Source organism: Bufo gargarizans, chromosome 2 (genome assembly GCF_014858855.1).
Source record: "Bufo gargarizans isolate SCDJY-AF-19 chromosome 2, ASM1485885v1, whole genome shotgun sequence".
Taxonomy (NCBI): domain Eukaryota; kingdom Metazoa; phylum Chordata; class Amphibia; order Anura; family Bufonidae; genus Bufo; species Bufo gargarizans.
The window spans coordinates 707,185,255-707,209,248 of NC_058081.1; the positions used below are offsets into that span (position 1 = coordinate 707,185,255).

Sequence of the window (23,994 nt, forward strand, 5' to 3'; positions counted from 1 at the left end):
ATTTTGAATACTTAACCCACCACTATAATACTTATCTCAATTTGCTGGATGTTCATTACACTTAGAGGCTCTGCTCTCTCTGCATTGGCCACACCCTATGCACTTTGACAGTAAAAACCATGCCTGGCAAAGTGGAGAGAGCAGAGCCTCTAGATGTAACAGCAACGTCCCCATTGCTCCTAGAGGCTAATTTGCCCGCAATGCGTATGAACATGGGACCAACACAGATGCCTTCAGCTGCCAAGGGCACATGTAACAGGTCAGCCAGTGTCATAGGTACAAAGCTGCTGACAGATGCCCTTTATTAGTACTTATAATGTGAACTCAGCTTGGCAGGGGGTGTGATGCTCTGCAGAGCCTGAGCCCTGTGTGCAGAGAACCAAACAATGGAGAATCCAGCTTTAAATGGTGCTCTCCCACCAACTGTAGGAAAATGGCTTCCTAATGACGTTGGTGCCACAGTGCACTTCCCCCAGATATTGGTGGTAGGTTGCAAAATCATCGACGAATGTGCAACGCAGTCCCAAGGGCTCCAGCAAAGACCGCACCTTCTCCTCCAGGCAGCAGGTACCAGAGATTATGGGGCCAAATGGCTTCGGGATCCCTAGGTGGTTTCCCAGGACGAGCATGTTGACCTAAAGAGAAGGATCATTTGTGAGTAGTTTCTATATGCAGCACCCGTAGACATTGCCCCCTCCCATATCAGCCCATAGCACATCAGTTTTGTGGGTGATCACCTCCATGCCCTGATTGATGGGGGGGAGGGGGGGGGGTCAGTCCTGGTGATGGATGCTGCAATCTTTTGGAACAGCGAGGGGAATGTGCTTAATTAGAGGAGCTCATCACCCATGTGCAGGTGTATCACAAATTAGTCACATTGAAAAGTGAATTTATGAAGTCAGTCCTGGTGATGGATGCCGCAATCTTCAGGAACAGCGAGGGGGCAGGTGCCTAATTAGAGGAGCGCATCACCCATGTACAGGTGCATCACAAATTACAGTATCATTGAAAAGCAAATTTATTTCAGTAATTCAATTCAAGAAGTGAACCTCATATTCTATAGATTCATTAGATACAGAGGGATCTACTCCAAGCCTTTATTTCTTCTAATATTGATGATTACGGCTTACAGCTAATAAACCCCAATAGTCAGGATCTTAGAAAATGTGATTATTATATTAGACCAAATAAAAATGTGTTTTAATACAGAAATGTTGGCCTCCTGAGAAGTCTGACCAGTATATGCGCTCAGTACTTGGTCGGGGCTCCTACTGCATCAGTGCGGCAATGTGACATGGAGGCGATCAGCCTGGGGCACTGCGGAGGGGTTCTGGAAGCCCAGGTTGCTTTGATGATGGCCTTCAGCTCATCTGCATTGTGGGGCCTGGGGTCTTTCATAGAATTTCTATGGGGTTTAGGTCAGTCAAGTCCAGTGATACTGCGGTTATTACACCAGGTATTGGCGGTGTGGGCAGGGGCCAAGTCCTGCTGGAAAATGAAATTATCTCTATAAATCTCATCAGCAGAGGGAAGCATGAAGCGCTCTAAAATCTTCCTGTAGACGGCTGTGCTGACTGGGGACTTGATATAACACAGTGGACCAGCACCAGCAGATGACATGGCTCCTCAAACCATCACTGACTGTGGAGACTTCAAACTGGATCTCAAGCACCTTGGATTGTAGCCTCTCCCCTCTTCCTCCAGACTCTGGGACCTTGATTTCCAAAAAAATTTCAATTTACTTTCATCTGAAAACAGGGCTTTGGAGCACTGAGCAACAGTCCAGGTTAAGGATACTTTCACAGTTGGCGCAACTGCCTGCCGGACCCGGAAATCCGTGTGCAAACGGATACCATTTGTTTCCGGATCTGACAAATGCATTGAAATACTGGATCCATCTCTCAGGTGTCAGCTGGAAAAACTGATCCGGTATTATTATTTTTCACATTTTTAAAGGTCTGCGCAGACCCGAAGACCGGATCTGTTTTTCCAGAACACTTGGTACTGGAGCCGGCATTAATACATTTCAATGGAAAATAATGCCGAATCCGGCAAGTGCTCCAGGATTTTGGCCAGAGAAAATACTGCAGCGTGCTGCAGGATTTTGGCCAGAGAAAATACTGCAGCGTGCTGCAGGATTTTGGCCATAGAAAATACTGCAGCGTGCTGCAGTATTTTCTCCAGCCAAATACCGTTAAAGTGGCCTGAGGAAGCGCAATCACTCGTGCGTGAAACGACCATCGCCACTGGTATGTGAATCTGGCTGCTACCTTGCCGCATGAAGCACTTGTCTGCTTAAAATAAAGAAGCAAATGAACCATTGGTGAGTGCTGCCTATTTTTTCTTCATCTCAGTTTGCAAGATTTAATGACTTTATCTTTTGGATTGTGCACCACCTCGCTGGTTTTTGTTTGGAGGTATCGAGAGGCTTGTGCAGGCACGCTCCAGTGTGAACACGCATCAGCAGTGCCACCTGTGATTCTTTTGTTGTTGAATACCGTTAAAGTGACTGAACTGAGGACATCCTGTTGCATACTGAAAGGACTGCTCTCCATTCAGAATGCATTAGGACAAAACTGAAGCGCTTTTTTCCAGTATTGAGCCCCCTAAGACGGAACTCGATACCGGAAAACTTAACGCTAGTGTGAAAGTACCCTAAGACGCTTCTGACGTTGTCTCTGGGTCAGGAGTGGACACAAGTAATAAGACATTTGTAGCTCATGTCCCGGATACCTCTGTGTGTGGCTGACTCCAGCTGCAGTCCACTCCTTGTGACTCTCCCACAAATTCTTGAATGGCCTTTTCTTGACTGACAATCTTTTCAAGGCTGAGGTTATCCCTGTGGATTGTGCACCTTTTTCGACCATACTTTTCCCTTCCACTCAACTTTCCATTAATACGCTTGGATACAGCACTCTATAAACAGCCAGCTTCTTTAGCAATGACCTTTGGTGGCTTACCCTCCTTGTGGAGGATGTCAAATGACTGTCTTCAGGACAACTGTCAACTCAGCAGTCTTCCCCATGATTGTGTAGCCCACTGAACCAGACTGGGGGAGCATTTAAAGGCTTAGGAAACCTTTGCAGATGTTTTGTGTTCATTGGTTTTACCCTCCTTGTGGAGGATGTCAATGACTGCCTAGTTGACAGTTGTCCTGAAGACAGTCTTCCCCATGATTGTGTAGCCCACTGAACCAGACTGGGGGAGCATTTAAAGGCTTAGGAAACCTTTGCATATGTTTTGTGTTAATTAGAATGTGACACCACGAGGCTAAAGATTATTCTTTTTCACAAAATTCAAATTTTCTGAGATCCTAACTTTTGGGGTCTCATTAGCTGTAAGTCATAAACATCAACATTAAAAGGAATAAACACTTGAAAAAGATCCTTCTGTGTGTAATCAATGTATAGAACAGGGGTAGGCAACCTCCGGCACTCCAACATGCTGGGAGTGGTAGTTTCACAACAGCTGCAGTGCCGGAGGTTGCTGACCACTGGTATATAATATATGAGGTTCACTGTTTGAATGTAATTACTGAAGTAAAAAAACTTTTTAATGATATTCTAATTTATTGAGATGCACCTGTAGATCCCTTGTGTCTCACCATGTTGGGGAAGAAGGACTCCGCAGACTCCTTGTTAGAGTCAGTCTTGTAGAGGATGGGGATGTCTATGATGTCTTCTTCAGAAAGACCCAGCTCCTTCTTCATGATCTTCCTGTTCAGGTCAATGTTCGCCTGTAGGAAATAAGATGGTAGGTGGAGAATTCGACAACCGTATGTGAACGTCTGTTGCAGGGAGGTCCCTGACATTGGCTGGACGTTCCTCCGTTACCTGACAACTCTCTGACGACTGCTTCAGGTCTTTGTCTGACAAGACCTCGTCAATGGTATATGTTTTGCATTTCAGACCTGAAAGATGCAAATATCGTGCAATCAGAACACCTCATCCCTGTCTTATGCAGTAAATAAAAAAATTGAGTTGTCACAGCCCCGCCCCCTTTACAGAACTGTAATCTATTCCCACTTTGACCTCAATTTACGTAACTGCTGTACCCACCTTCAAACATAATGGCTTTCCCGTGTCCTTCTCTCTGCTTCTGTTTAAAGAGCTCTAGGCAGGCCTGAGGACTCGCCAGCAGCAGCCGGAATCCCTGCGGAGGGCGAGAAGCAACGTGTATTATGTATGGGGGGTGGTCTTATATCATGTATGTGGCAGGAGCGAGGCATGTAAACTATTTCCTATGGAGGTGGAGTTCCCCTTTAAGAACATACATGGCCTATTGACATCTTTTTGAAGAGTCAGGAGAGATGGATGACATATTTGTATAATTCCCCTGTCACGTTCTGTACCGCTATCAGTGGTCTTACCTTTTTATTCCACGCCGGGACAAAACTCATGAACTCGTCTATGTGGGCAACGTAGAGCCAGGTGGAGTACAGGTAGACTGGGGCCTGGACCAGCTGAGCGTGGAAGAAGTCTCTGAGCGCTTTATTCATCCGCATGTTGTTCCTGCAGATAACAGTGCATAGGGAATAGTTACACCCGGGCCCTGGTGCCTGCAGGGGCCCAAAACACGCTGGTGTAAAGGAAAACTGGCTTAGTTGCCCATAGCAGCCAATCAGATTCCACCTTTCATTTTACAGAGCTCTTTTGGAAAATGAAAGGTAGAATGTGATTGGTTGCTATGTGCACCTTTAGTCGCCTATAGCATAGCAGCCAATCAGATCCCACCTTTCATTTTTCAGAGTTCCTTTGGAAAATGAAAGGTGGAATGTGATTGGTTGCTATGGGCACCTGGCTTAGTCAACCATAGCAACCCATCAGATACCACCTTTATTTTTCAGAGCTCTTTTTGAAAATAAAAGATGGACTCTGGTTGTTATAGGCAACTACACTAGTTTTTCTTTACACCAGTTTTAATCAATCTCTCATAATGGGAGAAAGTGACGGATATAGAATTTGTATTACTGCCACCTCCATTCTCCTGTCACTAGTTTTACATGGTGTGACAGCCGGGAGGAGGCGCCGCTGATCACTGCTGCATGATTCATGAAATAATGATCATATAGAGCTTTATAGACTGGTAAAACAACAAAGAAAAACATAAACCTGCCCATTAACGGGATTTATAGACCTATAATCATAGTCTATGGTCATATAATAATATAGACAGCGTTTGTCACATTGGCATGTCCCACACTGACTGACAATTATATGATAGGGGGTGTAGTGCAGTTCTTATATACAGCAGCTCTGCAGATAGTATCACTTGGCTTAGATACACCGCCAATGAGACAGTATCACACATGATAAACTTAGATACAGCAACTCAGCAGGCAGTATCACACATAATAAGCTTAGATACAGTGTCTCAGCAGACAGTATCACACACGAGAGTGTTAGATACAACAACTCAGCAGATAGTATCATTTAGCTTTTATATACAGCCGATTAGACGGTATCACACGTCAGGCTGAGATACAGCAACTCCAGAAGGCAGTATCACACATAATAAGCTTAGATACAGTCGCTCAGCAGACAGTATCACACATGAGAGTATTAGATACAACTCAGCAGCTAATATCACACATGGTAGTTTTAGATGCAATAGTTCAGCAGGCAGTATCACCTGACTTAGATACACAGCCGATTAGACAGTATTACACATGATACATGTTACACATGACTGGTTTAGGGCGCATTAACATGACAAGAATAGGACCTGCTCTCTATTTTTTGCATAATGGGGGAACGGAATGCGTAATGGATGCGGACTCATTCATACGGTCGTGTGAATGAGCCCTTAGATGCACCAGCTCATTAGACAGTACCACACATGATAGGATTAGATACAGCACCTGAGCAGACAGTATCATACATGATAGGATTAGATACAGCAGCTCAGCAGACAGTATCACACATGATAGGATTACATACAGCCCCTGAGCAGACAGTATCATACATGATAGGATTGGATACAGCACCTGAGCAGACAGTATCATACATGACAGAATTAGATACAGCAGCTCAGAAGACAGTATCACACATGATAGGATTAGATATAGCAGCTCAGCAGAAAGTATCACACATAACAGGAGTATAAATTCAGATAAAGAAGTTCAGCAGATAGTATCACACACACAATAGGATTAAATACTGTGTCTCAGAAGACAGTATCACACATAATAGGATTAGATACAGCAGCTCAGCAGACAGTATCACACATGATAGGATTAGATACAGCAGCTGAGCAGACAGTATCACACATAATAGGATTAGATACAGCAGCTGAGCAGACAGTATCACACATGATAGTATTAGATATAGTGGCTCAGCAGATAGTATCACATACAATAGGATTAGGCTACTTTCACACTGCCGTTTCTGGGTCCGCCTGTGAGATCCGTTTCAAGGCTCTGACAAGCGTCCCAAAACGGATCAGTTTAGCCCCAATGCATTCTGAAAGGATAAGGATCTGTTCAGAATGCATCAGTTTGGCTCCGCTCCGTCTCCATTCCGCTCTGGCGATGCAGAGCCAAACGGATCCTTCCGGACTTACAATGTAAGTCAATGGGGACGGATCCGTTTACATTAACACAATATGGTGCAATTGTAAACGGATCCGTCCTCCATTGACTTTCAATGTAAGTCAGGACGGATCCGTTTGACTTAGACTTTTTTTTTACAGTTATGCAGACGCATCCGTTCTGAACGGATACCAGCATTTGCATTATAGGTGCGGATCCGTCTGTGCAGATACCAGACGGATCCGCACCTAAACGCAGGTGTGAAAGTAGCCTTAGATACAGTGGCTCAGGAGGCAGTATCAGACATTATAGAATTAGAAAAATTCGCTCAGCAGACGGTATTACACACAATAGGATTAGATACAGCGGCTCAGCAGACAGTATCATGCATAATAGAAGTATATACAGTGGCTCAGCAGACAGTATCACACATGACAGGATTACGACAGTTCTCGGCTGCCGTCATGTAGAGTGTAAGCTCACCTGGACAAACCATCTCCAATGAGAATCCTTCCCAGCGGGTAATTCTTCCCCTGTACGACAACAGGAGGACTGACTTCCAGGTTTCCAAAAGAATCCAGTGTGTTCACCGTGTTGATGTCATCCGGCTCCCGTGTCACGTAACCAAAGTCCGGCCCCTGAGGAAAAATTCTAATTAAAACCAGAATTAACCAACAAAATGACAGATCAAACGGGAGCAGAGTCTGCAGCAGCAGCACAGAGTGTTTCAGGAGAGGAATGCGCTGATCTTGTGGGGGGCAGTGACCTGGTGACAGGGGACACGTTTTACAGATCAAACCTTTCATCTTATACCATGAAGATGAACATATCAACAACCAACCAGAACTGCTGAGATTGGAAAATCCTTCAGGCCACGGTTTCTTGGCGAATCCAAGACGACTGGAAACCGTTTGTGAGGAGCTTCAGTGTATCCGAACTCCATCTCATCCTGCAACACAGCGAACAAATCATTATATAGTACTGGAGACTAGTTCTGAGAGGTGTTTGCTGTATCTAATCCTATCATGTGTGATACTGTCTGCTGAGATGTTTATCTAATCCTATCATGTATGATACTGTCTACTAAGATGCTGTATCTAATCATATCATGTGTGATACTGTTTGCTAAGCTGGTGTATCTAATCTTATCACGTGTGATACTGTCTGCTGAGCTGCTGTATCTAATCCTAACATGTGTGATACTGTTTGCTGAGATGCCTTATCTTATCCTATCATGTATGATACTGTCTGCTGAGATGCTGAATCTAATCCTATTGTGTGATACTGTCTGCTGAGATGCTGTATCTAATCCAATGATGTGTGATTCTGGCTGCTGAGATGTCTATCTAATCCTACCATGTGTGATACTGTCTGCTGAGCTATGTATCTAATCCTACCATGTGTGATACTGTCTGCTGAGCTATGTATCTAATCCTACCATGTGTGATACTGTCTGCTGAGCTTCTGTATCTAATCATATTGTGTGATACTGTCTGCTGAGATGCTGTATCTAATCCTATTGTGTGATACTGTCTGCTGAGATGCTGTATCTAAGCCTATAATGTGTGATACTGTCTGCTGACAAAATATCTAAGCCTATAATGTGTTATACTGTCTGTTAAGCTATTGTATCTAAGCCTGTCATGCACTGAACTGTCTTTTAAGCTGCTATATCTAATTCTGTCATATGTGTGATACTGTAATGCTGAGATGCTGTATCTAAGCCTACCATGTATGATGCTGATCTGCTGTATCTAAGTTTATCGTGTGTAATACTCTTCTTCTGAGCTGCTGTATATAACCCTATCATGTTTGATACTGTGCTGCTTTACGCCTGTATCTTAGCTTATCATGTGTGATTTTGTCTGCTGAGCCGCTGTATTATGTGTGACATTGTGCTTTTGAGCTGCTGTATCTAAGCTTATAGTGTGATACAGTGCTTCTGAGCTGCTGTATCTAAGCCTATCATGTGTGATACTGACTGCAGAGCTGCTGTATCTAAGCCTATCATGTGTGATAATATCTCAGATAACCATGCAGCCCTACACCCCCCCAATAATGATTGTCTCTTTGCCGGTGTGGATTGTAAGCTCCTCAGCCCAGTGCATTCCCCCCTACATTGCTATGTTGTATTACTCACCTGCATCCACTGGTCTCCCTGGTTCTCACTATATGTCACCTTTTTGAGGGGGCACCGCGCCTTCTCCACAAAGTCTGATATCAGTTTTACAAACTCGGTATTGGAATTTATACTGGAAAATAAGGAAACAATGGGCAGGGGTGAAAAGCCAGCAATACCCCCGTATGCAGTTAGAAAGGACCAGTCCTATGTGAATACAGCTTCATCATTGAGTAATGGGATGTGCAGTAACTTTATCATTTCATGGCCTCTGCTTGCTTTCAGTGAATAGAAACATTCTTGTTTACGCGGGGGCTGAAAACCTCTCCTGACCTAGTCCTGCTCACACAGCTGAGGGTCTGCTGCAATGCATCAGTGTAGGTGTGAGCAGAACACAATGGCAGTGCAAATCTCTCCTGTCCTGATCTGAAGGATTGTGGGATGGGCAGTCGTGTACCAGGCCCCATTCACACAATGGCTGGGGTGGAGGATTTGGCATGTACCAACAAATGGGTGCAGGTTCTCTCTCAGTCTTTAAGGCTCCATTCACACGTCCGCAAAATGGGTCCGCATCCTTTCCGCAATTTTGCGGAAAGGGTGCGGACCCATTCATTCTCTATGGGGACGGAATGTGCTGTCCGCATCCACATTTGCGGATCCGCACTTCCGCATCCGTGCTTCCGTTTCCGCAAAAAAATAGAACATGTCCTATTCTTGTCCGCAATTGCGGACAAGAACAGGCATATTCTATTATGTCGGCAATGTGCGGTCCGCAAAATGCGGAAAGCACATTGCCGCTTTCCGTGTTTTGCGGATCCGTGTCTCCGTGTATCCGCAAAACACATTGCGGACGTGTGAATACAGCCTAAGGCTCCATTCACACGTCCGCAACGTGTTTTGCGGATACACGGAGCCACGGATCCGCAAAACACGGAAAGCGGCAATGTGCATTCCGCATTTTGCGGACCGTACATTGCCGGCACTAATAGATATGCCTGTTCTTGTCCGCAATTGCGGACAAGAATAGGACATGTTCTATTTTTTTCCGGAAACGGAAGCACGGATGCGGAGGTGCGGATCCGCAAATGTGGATGCGGACAGCACATTCCGGCCCCATTGAAAATGAATGTGTCTGCACCCGTTCCGCAAAATTGCGGAACGGATGCGGATCCATTTTGCGGACGTGTGAATGGACCCTAAAGGTGTGTGGGTTCTTTAGTACTTGGCAGCGGTCCCAGTTTATGAATTACTCCCCCATTGAATATATCTCAGATACATATGGGTGGGATTCCCCTATATAGGGGACATATAATGCAGCCTGTTGGCCGCTGTGCCTCTTTTCTTGCTCCCTCCCGTCCTCTCATTAATTATTTATTCATGAGATCAGGTTTGTGGAGAAGTCCTTGAAGGGCGTGACGTCAGCACCCGCTATAAATCACCGGTGCAGGCAGGGGTGCATCTAGCCTTTCTACTACCTGAGGCAAAAATTGAAATGGATCCCCCCCCTCCAGCTCTACTGTTAAAGGCATAAAGGGATACAGTAGAGAGATAAGCACTTCCACAATGGAAGCGCTCATTTCCCATGGCCCTGCCATCGCTGCCACTTGTCTCTAGGTTTCGCTGCCTGAGGCATTCGCCTTACCTGGCCTCATTGGAGGTGCGCCCCTGAGTGCAGGTGCCACCTACAGCAGCATGCCAGTCCACTTACTGCAATGCGCAATCACTGTACTGTATAACAAACAGCTCTGCAACTTTGTTGTACATTTTGTGTCTCAATTCATCACTGTTTTCATGTTTTCTACTTGTTGTCAGTGAATGGAAACACCGAGCATTACATCCACAGGCCAAAAACCTGTGCACACCCCATACTTCTTGGAAGGTTTGTTACAACTGTATCTAGTCCATATTATCCTCTGTGATGTAAACAGTCAGATTGATACATTTTACCTGCACTGATACATTGTAACAAGTTGTCAGGACCGGAGAGAGATGTGTGCTTCATTCCCTGGGGGTTTCAGTGCCTCTACCTGTGTTATATGGTGAAGGGTGTGTGGGTTTATCACAGGGAGAGGGGGTCAGAGCACTTACTTGCAGACAAAGGCCTCCAGGGGCTTCTGGGTGTTTGGGGTCATGATCCATGGAGCCACTCTGAAGACCACCTTCTCTGTGAAGATCTTGCTCTAATGAGGGAGGGGGGCACAGACTTATCAGTATGAAATAATATAGAGCAATGAGCTGGAAAAGAATCAGAAGTCTCTGCTTTTACAGTCCTGACATCTGTGGTGGGCGCAGGCAGGGGGATTGGTCACTTGGCTGACAGCTGCCGAACACTAAACCTTCACACATTCAATCATATATATATCACAGACATGCCCATAAGCACCAGTATACAGGAGGTACAGACCGTATACAGGAGCTACAGACAGTATACAGGAGCTACAAACAGTATACAGGAGCTACAGACAGTATACGGGTGCTATAGACAGTATACAGGAGGTACAGACAGTATACAGGAGCTACAAACAGTATACAGGAGCTACAGACAGTATACGGGTGCTATAGACAGTATACAGGAGGTACAGACAGTATACAGGAGCTACAGACAGTATACAGGAGCTACAAACAGTATACAGGAGGTACAGACAGTATACAGGAGCTACAGACAGTATACAGGAACTACAGACAGTATACAGGAGCTACAAACAGTATACAGGAGGTACAGACAGTATACAGGAGCTACAAACAGTATACAGAAGCTACAGACAGTATACGGGTGCTATAGACAGTATACAGGAGGTACAGACAGTATACAGGAGCTACAAACAGTATACAGGAGGTACAGACAGTATACAGAAGCTACAGACAGTATACAGGAGCTACAGACAGTATACAGGAGGTACAGACAGTATACAGGAGGTACAGACCGTATACAGGAGGTACAGACAGTATACAGGAGCTACAGACAGTATACAGGAGGTACAGACAGTATACAGGAGGTACAGACAGTATACAGGAGGTACAGACCGTATACAGGAGCTACAAACAGTATACAGGAGCTACAAACAGTATACATGAGCTATAGACAGTATACAGGAGCTATAGACAGTATACAAGAGCTATGTATAGTATACAGGAGCTACAGATAGTATACAGGAGCTACAGATAGTATACAGGAGCTACAAAGAGTATACAGGAGCTACAAAGAGTATACAGGAGCTATAGATAGTATACAGGAGCTACAAACAGTATACAGGAGCTACAGATAGTATACAGGAGCTATAGACAGTATACAGGAGCTATAGATAGTATACAGGAGCTACAGACAGTATACAGGAGCTATAGATAGTATACAGGAGCTATAGATAGTATACAGGTGCTATTGAAAATATACAGGAGCTACAAACAGTATACATGAGCTATAGATAGTATACAGGAGCTATAGACAGTATACAGGAGCTACAAACAGTATACAGGAGCTATAGATAGTATACAGGAGCTATAGACAGTATACAGGAGCTACAAACAGTATACAGGAGCTATAGATAGTATACAGGAGCTATAGACAGTATACAGGAGCTATAGACAGTATAAAAGAGCTATAGAAAATACCGGAGCTACAGACAGTATACCGGAGCTACGGACAGTATACAGGAGCTGCAGAAAGTATACAGAGCTATAGACAGTATACAGGAGTTACAGACAGTATACAGGAGCTATAGACAGTATATAGGAGCTACAGACAGTATACAGAGCTATAGACAGTATACAGGAGTTACAGACAGTATACGGGTGCTATAGACAGTATACTGGAGCTACAGAGAGTATACAGTATCTACAGACAGTATACAGGAGCTACAGAAAGTATACAACGCTATAGACAGTATACAGAAGTTACAGACAGTATACAGAGCTATAGATGGTATACAGGAGCTACTGACAGTATACAAAGCTATAGAAAATATGCAGAGGTACAGACAGTATACAGGAGTTACAGACAGTATACAGGAGCTACAGACAGTATACAAAGCTATAGACAATATGCAGAGGTACAGACAGTATACAGAGCTATAGACAGTAGTATACAGGAGCTACAGACAGTATACAGGAGCTACAGACAGTATACAGGATCTACATACAGTATACAGGATCTACATACAGTATACAGGAGTTACAGACAGTATACAGGAGCTACAGACAGTATACAAAGCTATAGACAATATGCAGAGGTACAGACAGTATACAGAGCTACAGACAGTATACAGGAGCTACAGACAGTATCCAGGATCTACATACAGTATACAGGAGCTACAGACAGTATACAGGAGCTACAGACAGTATACAAAGCTATAGACAATATGCAGAGGTACAGACAGTATACAGAGCTATAGACAGTATACAGAGCTACAAACAGTATACAGGAGCTACAGACAGTATACAAAGCTATAGACAATATGCATAGCTACAGACAGTATACAGAGCTATAGACAGTATACAGGAGCAACATACAGTATATAGAGCTATAGACAGTATACAGGAGCTACAGACAATATACAGAGAAATGGGACTACTTAAAAGTGGCACTATTGAAGGCAACAGAAAATTGCATTAGGCTTGTCAGTAAAAGCAAAAAAAGGAGGAGGTCACTGTGGTACTCAGCAGAAGTGGCCAAAATCATTAAAAACAAAAAGATAGCATTTAGGAATTATAAAAAAAAAAAAAAAACGAGGATGACAGGCAAATTTATAAGATTAGGCAGAGAGAGGCCAAACAAGTTATAAGAGCTTCTAAAGCACAGGCAGAAGAGAAATTAGCTCAGGCAGAGAAAAAAGGCGATAAGACATTCTTCCGATACATAAATGAAAAAGGAAACTAAAACAAGGAATTACCAAATTAAAAACAAAAGAAGGAAGGTATATGGAAGAAGATAAAGACCTAGCTGACTGCCTCAATGAATACTTCTGTTCAGTTTTTACCAAGGAAAATGAAGGAGAAGGACCTCAGTCAGGAAAGAAGACTAATGAATCTTTTGATGCATGTGTCTTTACAGAGGAAGAGGTTCTAAGTAAACTGTCTAAAATTAATACAAATAAGTCACAGGGGCCTGATGGGATACACCCAAAGCTATTAAAAGAGCTCAGCGGTGAACTAGCAAAACCATTAACAGATTTATTTAACCAATCACTGGCAACAGGAGTCGTCCCAGAAGATTGGAAATTAGCAAATATTGTGCCCATTCACAAGAAAGGTAGTAGGGAGGAATCGGGCAACTATAGGCCAGTAAGCCTGACATCAAAAGTGGGGAAATTAATGGAAACCATACTTAAGGAGAGGATTGTGGAACATCTAAAATCCCATGGATTGAAAGATGAAAAACAGCATGGGTTTACTTCAGGGAGATCATGTCAAACTAATCTTATAGATTTTTTTGATTGGGTGACTAAAATAATAGATGGAGGAGGTGCAGTAGACATCGCTTATCTAGACTTTAGTGAGGCTTTTGATACTGTCCCACATAGAAGGCTTATCAATAAAGTGCAGTCATTGGGCTTGGACTCCCATATTGTTGAATGGATTAGGCAGTGGCTGAGGGACAGACAACAGAGGGTTGTAGTCAATGGAGTATATTCAGACCAGGGTCTTGTTACCAGTGGGGTACCTCAGGGATCTGTTCTGGGACCCATATTGTTTAATATCTTTATCAGTGAAATTGCAGAAGGCCTCGATGGTAAGGTGTGTCTTTTTGCTGATGACACAAAGATTTGTAACAGGGTTGATGTTCCTGGAGGGATACACCAAATGGTAAAGGACTTAGGAAAAGTAGAGGAATGGTCAAAAATCTGGCAACTAAAATGTAATGTTGATAAGTGCAAGATAATGCACCTGGGACGTAAAAACCCAAGAGCAGAATATAAAATCAGTGATACAGACCTAACCTCAGTATCTGAGGAAAGGGATTTAGGGATCATTATTTCAGAAGACTTAAAGGTAGGCAGACAATGTCATAGAGCAGCAGGAAATGCTAGCAGAATGCTTGGGTGTATAGGGAGAGGCATTACTAGTAGACAGAGGGAGGTGCTCATGCCGCTCTACAGAGCACTAGTGAGACCTCATTTGGAGTATTGTGCGCAGTACTGGAGACCATATCTCCAGAAGGATATTGATACTTTGGAGAGAGTTCAGAGAAGAGCTACTAAACTGGTACATGGATTGCAGGATAAAACTTACCAGGAAAGATTAAAGGACCTTAGGCCTCTTTCACACTTGCGTTGTCCGGATCCGGCGTGTACTCCACTTGCCGGAATTACACTCCGGATCCGGAAAAACGCAAGTGAACTGAAAGCATTTGAAGACGGATCCGTCTTCAAAATGCGTTCAGTGTTACTATGGCAGCCAGGACGCTATTAAAGTCCTGGTTGCCATAGTAGTAGTGGGGAGCGGGGGAGCAGTATACTTACAGTCCGCGCGGCTCCCGGGGCGCTCCAGAATGACGTCAGAGCGCCCCATGCGCATGGATGACGTTCCATGCAATCACGTCATCCATGCGCGTGGGGCGCCCTGACGTCACTCTGGAGCGCCCCGGGAGCCGCACGGACGGTAAGTATATGGCTCCCCCGCTCCCCCGCTCCCCAATACACTTTACCATGGCTGCCAGGACTTTAGCGTCCCGGCAGCCATGGTAACCATTCAGAAAAAGCTAAACATCGGATCCGGCAATGCGCCGAAACGACGTTTAGCTTAAGGCCGGATCCGGATCAATGCTTTTCAATGGGCATTAATTCCGGATCCGGCCTTGCGGCAAGTCTTTAGGATTTTTGGCCGGAGCAAAAAGCGCAGCATGCTGCAGTATTTTCTCCGGCCAAAAAACGTTCCAGTCCGGAACTGAAGACATCCTGATGCATCCTGAACGGATTTCTCTCCATTCAGAATGCATTAGGATAAAACTGATCAGGATTCTTCCGGCATAGAGCCCCGACGACGGAACTCTATGCCAGAAGAAAAGAACGCAAGTGTGAAAGAGCCCTTAACATGTATAGCTTGGAAGAAAGACGAGACAGAGGGGATATGATGGAAACTGCTAAATACATAAAGGGAATCAACAAGGTAAAAAGAGGAGAGAATATTTAAAAGAAGAAAAACTGCTACAAGAGGACATAGTTTTAAATTAGAGGGGCAAAGGTTTAAAAGTAATATCAGGAAGTATTACTTTACTGAGAGAGTAGTGGATGCATGGAATAGCCTTCCTGCAGAAGTGGTAGCTGCAAATACAGTGGAGGAGTTTAAGCATGCATGGGATAGGCATAAGGCCATCCTTCATATAAGATAGGGCCAGGGGCTATCCATAGTATTTAGTATATTGGGCAGACTAGATGGGCCAAATGGTTCTTATCTGCCGACACATTCTATGTTTCTAGTATATAGGAGTTACAGACAGTATACAGGAGCTATAGACAGTATACAGAGCTATAGACAGTATACAGAAGCTACAGACAGTATACAGAAGCTACAGACAGTATACAGGATCTACAGACAGTATACAGGAGCTACAAACAGTATAGAGGAGCTACATACTGTATACAGGAGCTACATTCTGAATACAGGAGCTACCGACAGTATACAGCCCTGCGATTAAGGAGGAGCACTAGGACTTGGCCTATACTCTGGTTCTCACTATAGGCCCTCCTCTGGCCATGGCTCTTCACCAAATATCCAATATGGACATCCAGGTCTTTGATCACCCGACCTTAGTCATGGTTACTGCTAATTTTCCTTTAATCCTATTACATACCTTATCACTGTTCTTCTGAAATACAAGGTTTATATAAACCAGACCGGGGAAGTCACCATCAGGGAACTCAAGACCCTCCACGTAGAAAGGGATCTCATCCAGGTTGTCTCTATTGACCATGTAGGACAGCTTGCTCTTCCCCAAGACATTGGCATACTGAAACCCTGTAAGAAAGATCCTGAGATATCACCAGCTCTCTGCCCCTTGGAGGGACGAAATACCCTCAAGAAAATGGACCAGTATGAAGGGGTGGTAAGATGTCTGCTCCTAAACATAGGCCTTAAACATCAGAGAGCTCTTGGCCAAGCACCATGTGTCCATAATGGTATAAGGGGAGAAAGCCATTTCCAGACTCCTCTGACTTATCTTCCCACAAACAACAGGATTGGGAATATAAAAATCCAACAGCTCGATCATTTTCTTCCTTGGTGGGATGGGCCAGCATTTATGCAATGTGTGTGGCCAGCTTTGGGCCACAGGAGGCATTTCCATACAGTCATTCCCCTCATTGTACAGATACATACTTCTCTTTTGATAGACTTGCAGTCTGTTGGCATCAGATGACGAGATCTCCAGGATCACTTTGTAATCATCAAAGATCTCATTAGGTCCTTCAGCGGTCAAGATCATGGGAGACATGTCCTTGATATCTGTGAGAAAAACACGTATTAGACCCCACATTTAGTGTCATTATATTAAAATACAGTAGTGACTATGATAAGCGTGGTCAGTACCAGTAGCGTTGGTTGGCCCAGCATCTTTATTGTCAGGAACACTGTTTTGGTTGCGATCCCTGTCACAGTTCACCAGCAAAATAGCGCCCTTCCCACCACGTCCCCAAGACCAAGTGTCCTATACAATGATGACAGAAGATGGTGAGACATTGTAAAGTATATTGCATGTAAGTATGAGGAGGAGGACACACGTTACCTTCCCTCTGATTCCACGCATCACCGTTCCAGTGCGGAAGACATCAACATCCAGGGAGATAGCTGAGAACATGGATCATACAAAGGAACCAAGTCATACCATAGCACGGTCATCATCAATAACCCAACCAAAGCATCACCAACATTGATCAGACCCACACCAACATCATCTATACTGACCAGACCCCATGCCAGCATCATCCATAGTGACCAGACCCCACGCCAGCATCATCCATAGTGACCAGACCCCACGCCAGCATCATCCATAGTGACCAGACCCCACGCCAGCATCATCCATAGTGACCAGACCCCACACTATCATCTATAGTGACCAGACCCCACACCAACATCATTTATAGTGACCAGAAGCCACGCCAACATCATCCATAGTGACCAGACCCCACAACAGCATCATCCATAGTGACCAGACCCCACACTATCATCCATAGTGACCAGACCCCACACCATCATCCATAGTGACCAGACCCCACACCATCATCCATAGTGACCAGACCCCACACCATCATCCATAGTGACCAGACCCCACAACAGCATAATCCATAGTGACCAGACCCCACAACAGCATAATCCATAGTGACCAGACCACATACCGACATCATCCAGACTGACCAGACCCCACACCAACATCATCCAGAGTGACCAGAAAACACACCATCATCCAGAGTAACCAGACCCACACCAACATCATCCATATTGACCAGACCCACACCAACATCATCCATATTGACCAGACCCCACAACAGCATCATCCATAGTGACCAGACCACATACCGACATCATCCAGACTGACCAGACTCCACACCAACATCATCCATATTGACCAGACCCCGCACCAACATCATTCATAATGTGTAGACCCCACACCAACATCATCCATAGTGACCAGACCCCACATCAACATCATCCACAGTTACCAGACCCCACACCATCATCATCCATAGGGACCAGACCCCACATCAACATCATCCACAGTTACCAGACCCCACACCATCATCATCCATAGGGACCAGACCCCACATCAACATCATCCATAGTGACCAGACCCCACACCAACATCATCCATAGTGACCAGACCCCACATCAACATCATCCACAGTTACCAGACCCCACACCATCATCATACATAGTGACCAGACCCCACACCATCATCATCCATAGTGACCAGACCCCACACCATCATCATCCATAGTGACCAGACCCCACAACAGTATCATCCATACTGACCAGACCCTACACCATCATCATCCATACTGACCAGACCCCACACCAACATCATCCATTGTGACTATACTCACCAACATTTGTTAGGTACAACAAGGAGCTGTCCAGGAGTTGTTTGCCTTGGGATCCATAATAGTCAACCTTAACCTACAAGTGGTTGATGGTAAATACTGGTCATAAATGACTGATAACGAACTCTGTGTTCATCAGATTATTACACCACTGACCTCTCTAGAGATCTGCAGAACATTGCTCTGTCCCCTCTACCTCCTGGCATATACATATTTATATATTCTGCAGATTATTACACCACTGACCTCTCTAGAGATCTGCAGAACATTGCTCTGTCCCCTCTACCTCCTGGCATATACATAGTGATATATTCTGCAGATTATTACACCACTGACCTCTCTAGAGATCTGCAGAACATTGCTCTGTCCCCTCTACCTCCTGAGAGATACATAGTGATATATTCTGGAGATTATTACACCACTGACCTCTCTAGAGATCTGCAGAACGTTTCGCTGTCCCCTTGAGCTCCTGACAGATACATAGTGATATATTCTGCAGATTATTGCACCACTAAACTCTCTAGAGATCTGCAGAACATCGCCCTGTCCTCTCTACCTTCTGGCAGATACATAGTGAGATATCCTGCAGATTATTACACCATTGACCTCTCTAGAGATCTGCAGAACATCGCCCTGTCCTCTCTACCTTCTGGCAGATACATAGTGAGATATCCTGCAGATTATTACACCACTGAACTCTCTAGGGATCTGCAGAACATCGCCCTGTCCTCTCTATCTCCTGATAAAGACATAGTGATATATTCTGCAGATTATTACACTGTAATATTTTGGAGTCACCTTGCCGTCATTGAGAGATGTGCTGGCCTTTTTGGGGGAGACCATGACTTTGACGAGTTCATTTAAAGGCCACTTTTCTCCCTTCTGGGGTTTGTTCAGAGTTTTGCTGTTGTAAACAACGATGACATCCAAAGAGCTTGTTCCTCGGACATAAAATGAATCGGCTCCACTGGGGACCGTCCTGCAAAGAAACACAAAATGATGATTTAGTCACTGACAACAGAGAACAGAGGGTATTTTGGCTTCTCATGGATCGTGGTTTCATCGCATGAAATGTTGGAGTGAACTATCTCCTATCTTTAGTATCATTTTTTATTTTTTTTACAATTTTTATTATTGTTTATTGTTGCTAACCTAGTACCTTTATTTATATACCAATGTATATGATTATATTAGCCCAAATACAGACATACCAGGCAAGAGACTGACTGCTATTTATCAGAAGCAGGACGCTGACTTTCCTTTGGATGAATATCCTATTGCTATTATTTACGGAGTTGAAATAAAGCCAGATGAACAGCACGCCTAGAATATGGGCGACGGGTGCACGTCTCTTGGAGAAGTGGTAGGTTTCCTCATAAAACAATAGAATACTCCACAAAGCAAAAATAACAAAGATGGAAACAGCACGTCCAATATGTGGCATTTATTCCCATCTCCATCTTTTTTATTTTTGCTATTATTTACGGCACAGCCCTGCTGACCACCTGACCGCTGGCGGAAAACGGAACTCCTGGGAAGATACAGCGTTAGGCTACTTTAACCCTCGCGTTTTTGGCAGATCCGTTTTCTATTGTGTCAGAGAAAGCGGATCCGTCTCCATTGACTTACATTGTGTGCCAGGACGGATCCGTTTGGCTCAGTTTCATCAAGCGGACAGCAAAACGCTGCAAGCAACGTTTTAGTGTCCGCCTCCAGAGCGGAATAGAGACTGATCAGAACCAAACTGACGCATTCTGAGCGGATCTCTTTTCCATTCAGAAAGCATTAGGGCAAAACTGATCCGTTTTGGACCGCTTGTGAGAGCCCTGAACGGATCTCAGAAACGGAAAGCCAAAACGCAAGTGTGAAAGTAGCCTTAGTAGTCTGTGGAACTACAGAGCTCAGCACACCAGGCGTATATATCTCAGCTCGATCTACAGCAACAAACAGCACTTGTGCCCATGGAACTACAAAGCTCAGCCAAGAAAGGATCACTACAGCACGTGCCTGTGGCTCTGTCCACAATTCCAGGCTAATCTCCAAACAGAAGGGCTACTGTGCGGACGCCTATAACTAGGGATGAGCGAACTTGTGTTTTCAACTTTGGCGTACAAGGTTCAGGTTATCTAAGAATCCCATGATGGATTCCGCTATCACAAACGGATATCATAGAACTCTTGAATGGATTTTCTGCGACTGTCGCGTCGCAGTCGCAGCATGTCGCATGTTGCAGTGCGACACCATAGACTGCCATTATAAAAATTGTCGCGCGACATTGGTGCAACAAAATGTCGCGCGACAAATGTCGTTGTGTAGACCTAGCCTAAGTCTCTAAAGATTGCATTGATAGTATAGAACATACCCAACGGAATCCACATGGGAGCGTTGTGCAGCACATAAAGGAGCTGGGGCATAAGAATCATTTTAAGCAAGTTTGTTCTGCCAACCATAGATAGAGGCAATTTCGACCATGCCTGTACTTTCTTCCTGAACTTATCCAATAACGGCATTTCATTCAGATCTATAAAATCCCTGTTATTCCTGGATATCTGAATCTCCAAATACCTGAAACCCGACACTACCTGGAGCCCACCTGCCGACATAGGATCTACCGCCATACTATCAATAAGCAGCATTAGGACCGACTTTGACCAATTAATTCTTAGGCCTGATATGTGTCCAAATCCGTCAATAATTTCCATAGCAGCCGGTAGGGACATTTCCCAATAATCTAAAAACATGAGCAAATCATCCGCATATGATGCTACTTTTTCAGTTGCCGACCCATATGCAATTCCTTTGACCTCCGTTGATACACGTAAAGCCTCCGCCAGAGGCTCGATTGCCATCGCAAACAATAGCGGTGACAACGGACACCCCTGCCGGGTACCCCTCTTCAAATTGAACGGGTCAGACAGGCATCCATTCACCAGTATTCTTTTTGATCCAGTCAATAAATACTGGTCCCACCCCCATCTTTTCCAGTACCAGGAACAAGTACTGCCATTCCATGCTGTCGAATGCTTTGGCCGCGTCAAGAGACGCGACCGCCGCATTCAAGGCATGTTTGGCATAAAACCTGCCTGGTCCTTGTTTATGAGTGTGGCAATAACCGAGTTAAGACGGTTAGCCAATATTTTGGCCAGCAACTTAATATCCGCCTGCAACAATGAAATTGGCCTATATGACTCTGCCTCCACCGGATCTTTACCTGGCTTAGGTATAACCACTATAATCGCCTCGTTCATTGTATTAGGCAAACTACCTGTTAGTTGGGCCTCATTAAGTACTTCCAATAGCTGGGGCAGTAAAATTGGGGCGAATTGTTTATAAATCTCAGCAGGTAGGCAGGGCCGGATTAACGTAGGGGCTGATGGAGCTGCAGCTCCAGGCCCCTATCATAAAATAGGCCCATCCGCCAGCCAAAAGGCCGTCGGGAGCGGCCGACGCTAAAGGTCCTCTGTTAGTTTGTACACAGCGCAGCGTGCAGGAGGGATAACCGCGGGCGCACTGAGTTCATATCCGGCGGGCCGCGGCATTACAGGAACAGCACCAGCTGCTCTGACGTCCTGCCGCCGGATATACGTCACAGGATATCCGGCGGCAGGAGGTCAGAGCAGCTGGTGCGGTTCCTGTAATGCCGGCCCGCCAGATATGAACTGAGTGTGCCCGCGGTTATCCCTCCTGCACCACAGCAGTTTCGACCAGGCCAGCACACGGACGGTGATGGCCCACAGCGCTCGGCCACACGGAGACAGGCAGCAGCAGGAGCTTCTGGAGGCTGCAGGTATCAGACAAACTCATCTAGTTGGAAGGGAGGGCAATCATAGTGCTGTTATGATTTATGGACACAGCTCTCAGCATGCTTAGCCAGCCTTCTATCTGGCTTTGCATCTTGAGAGTCACAGTCCACAAGGCTGTTTCTGAGCCTGTGGACTGTGACTCTCAAGAAGCACAGCCAGATAGAAGGCTGGCTAAGCATGCTGAGAGCTGTGTCCATAAATCATAGCAGCACTATGAAAATTAGTGACTGGCTAAGCATGCTGAGAGCTCAGTCTAAATAACATAACACATAAAGAAATTACTGTTTCTAGCTGCTAGTCCACAGCAGCTAGAAACAGTAATTTCTTTAAAGGGATTCTGTCACCAGCTTTCACCCCTCAGCTAAAATTATGCTGATGTTCAGGGCGTCTTCACGATTCCTAATGTGGGCTTATAAATGTCATCTGTGGGCTTATTTAGCTAAAAAAACAGCTTTTACTAACCTGTCAGTCAAACAAATAAGGTGCCCAAGGGGATGTTAATGGATGCAAGGTGCCGTCTGCACCCGCCGCCGTTCGTGCCCAGCGCCGCCTTTCCGGACTTCTGCGCCGCCTCCTAATCCTCTGTGCCGCCTGTCGCCCTCCCTCCCTCCCCCCTCCTTCTGCTGTAAGATTTTGCGCACAGGGCTCTGCCTGATGCGCCGTGCGGACTTCTCCATTTGGCTTCTTACAGTGAAGTGCTTATGCGCCGGCACTTCGCTCAACCCCTGTATGCGCGAGATCGAGGGGGGAGAGAGGGAGGGCAAGAGGCGGCACAGAGGATTAGGAGGCGGCGCAGAAGTCTGGAAAGGCGGCGCTGGGCACGAACGGCGGCGGGTGCAGACGGCACCTTGCATCCATTAACATCCCCTTGGGCACCTTATTTGTTTGACTGACAGGTTAGTAAAAGCTGTTTTTTAGCTAAATAAGCCCACAGATGACATTTATAAGCCCACATTAGGAATCGTGAAGACGCCCTGAACATCAGCATATTTTTAATGGTGACAGAATCCCTTTAATGTGTTATGTATTTAGACACAGCTCTCAGCCTTCTATATGACTGTCTAAGCATGCTGAGTGCTGTGTCCATAAATCAGAACACAGCTCTATGAAAATTACTGTTTCTAGCTGCTGTTGTCCACAGTCCACAGCAGCTAGAAAACAGTAATCTTCATGTTAAATGATCACTATAGTGTCAGGAAAACAAAGCGGTTTTCCTGACACTATAGTGCCCTGAGGGTGCCCCCACCCTCAGGGTCCCCCTCCCGTGGTCCCCCTCCCGTGGTCCCCCTCCATGTTGCTAAGATAGACACCAAATGAAGGGGTAGTTGCAGGAACAAAATACTTTCATGGTATCGATAAAATATATATGTAATTAAGACACTGAGTGCAGTTCCATAAAAAGGCCCAGCAAAATCCTCAGCACCAGGCCCATGATGCTCTTAATCCGGCCCTGCAGGTAGGCCATCACTCCCTGGAGCTTTATTGTTAGCCATATCTCCCAGCGCCACTTCTAAT

General features: G+C 45.1%; 1 protein-coding gene across 1 annotated transcript in view; it reads right to left on the reverse strand.

The window, feature by feature from the left end:
- Nucleotides 1-229: 229 nt before the first annotated feature.
- LOC122927070 (protein-arginine deiminase type-1-like) overlaps nucleotides 230-23,994 on the reverse strand; it is a 57,151-nt gene continuing 33,386 nt past the window's right edge. Inside the window, exons 2-16 of the mRNA XM_044278643.1 lie at nucleotides 19,475-19,655; nucleotides 18,680-18,752; nucleotides 17,365-17,426; nucleotides 17,169-17,286; nucleotides 16,959-17,084; nucleotides 16,435-16,598; nucleotides 10,737-10,828; nucleotides 8,670-8,781; nucleotides 7,371-7,478; nucleotides 7,013-7,167; nucleotides 4,370-4,511; nucleotides 4,059-4,152; nucleotides 3,834-3,910; nucleotides 3,605-3,736; nucleotides 230-635 (exon numbers count right to left, since the gene is read on the reverse strand). Of these exons, the coding sequence (XP_044134578.1) occupies nucleotides 402-635; nucleotides 3,605-3,736; nucleotides 3,834-3,910; nucleotides 4,059-4,152; nucleotides 4,370-4,511; nucleotides 7,013-7,167; nucleotides 7,371-7,478; nucleotides 8,670-8,781; nucleotides 10,737-10,828; nucleotides 16,435-16,598; nucleotides 16,959-17,084; nucleotides 17,169-17,286; nucleotides 17,365-17,426; nucleotides 18,680-18,752; nucleotides 19,475-19,655 (1,870 nt within the window). The 3' untranslated portion in view covers nucleotides 230-401. The remainder of the gene's footprint in view (nucleotides 636-3,604; nucleotides 3,737-3,833; nucleotides 3,911-4,058; nucleotides 4,153-4,369; nucleotides 4,512-7,012; nucleotides 7,168-7,370; nucleotides 7,479-8,669; nucleotides 8,782-10,736; nucleotides 10,829-16,434; nucleotides 16,599-16,958; nucleotides 17,085-17,168; nucleotides 17,287-17,364; nucleotides 17,427-18,679; nucleotides 18,753-19,474; nucleotides 19,656-23,994) is intronic.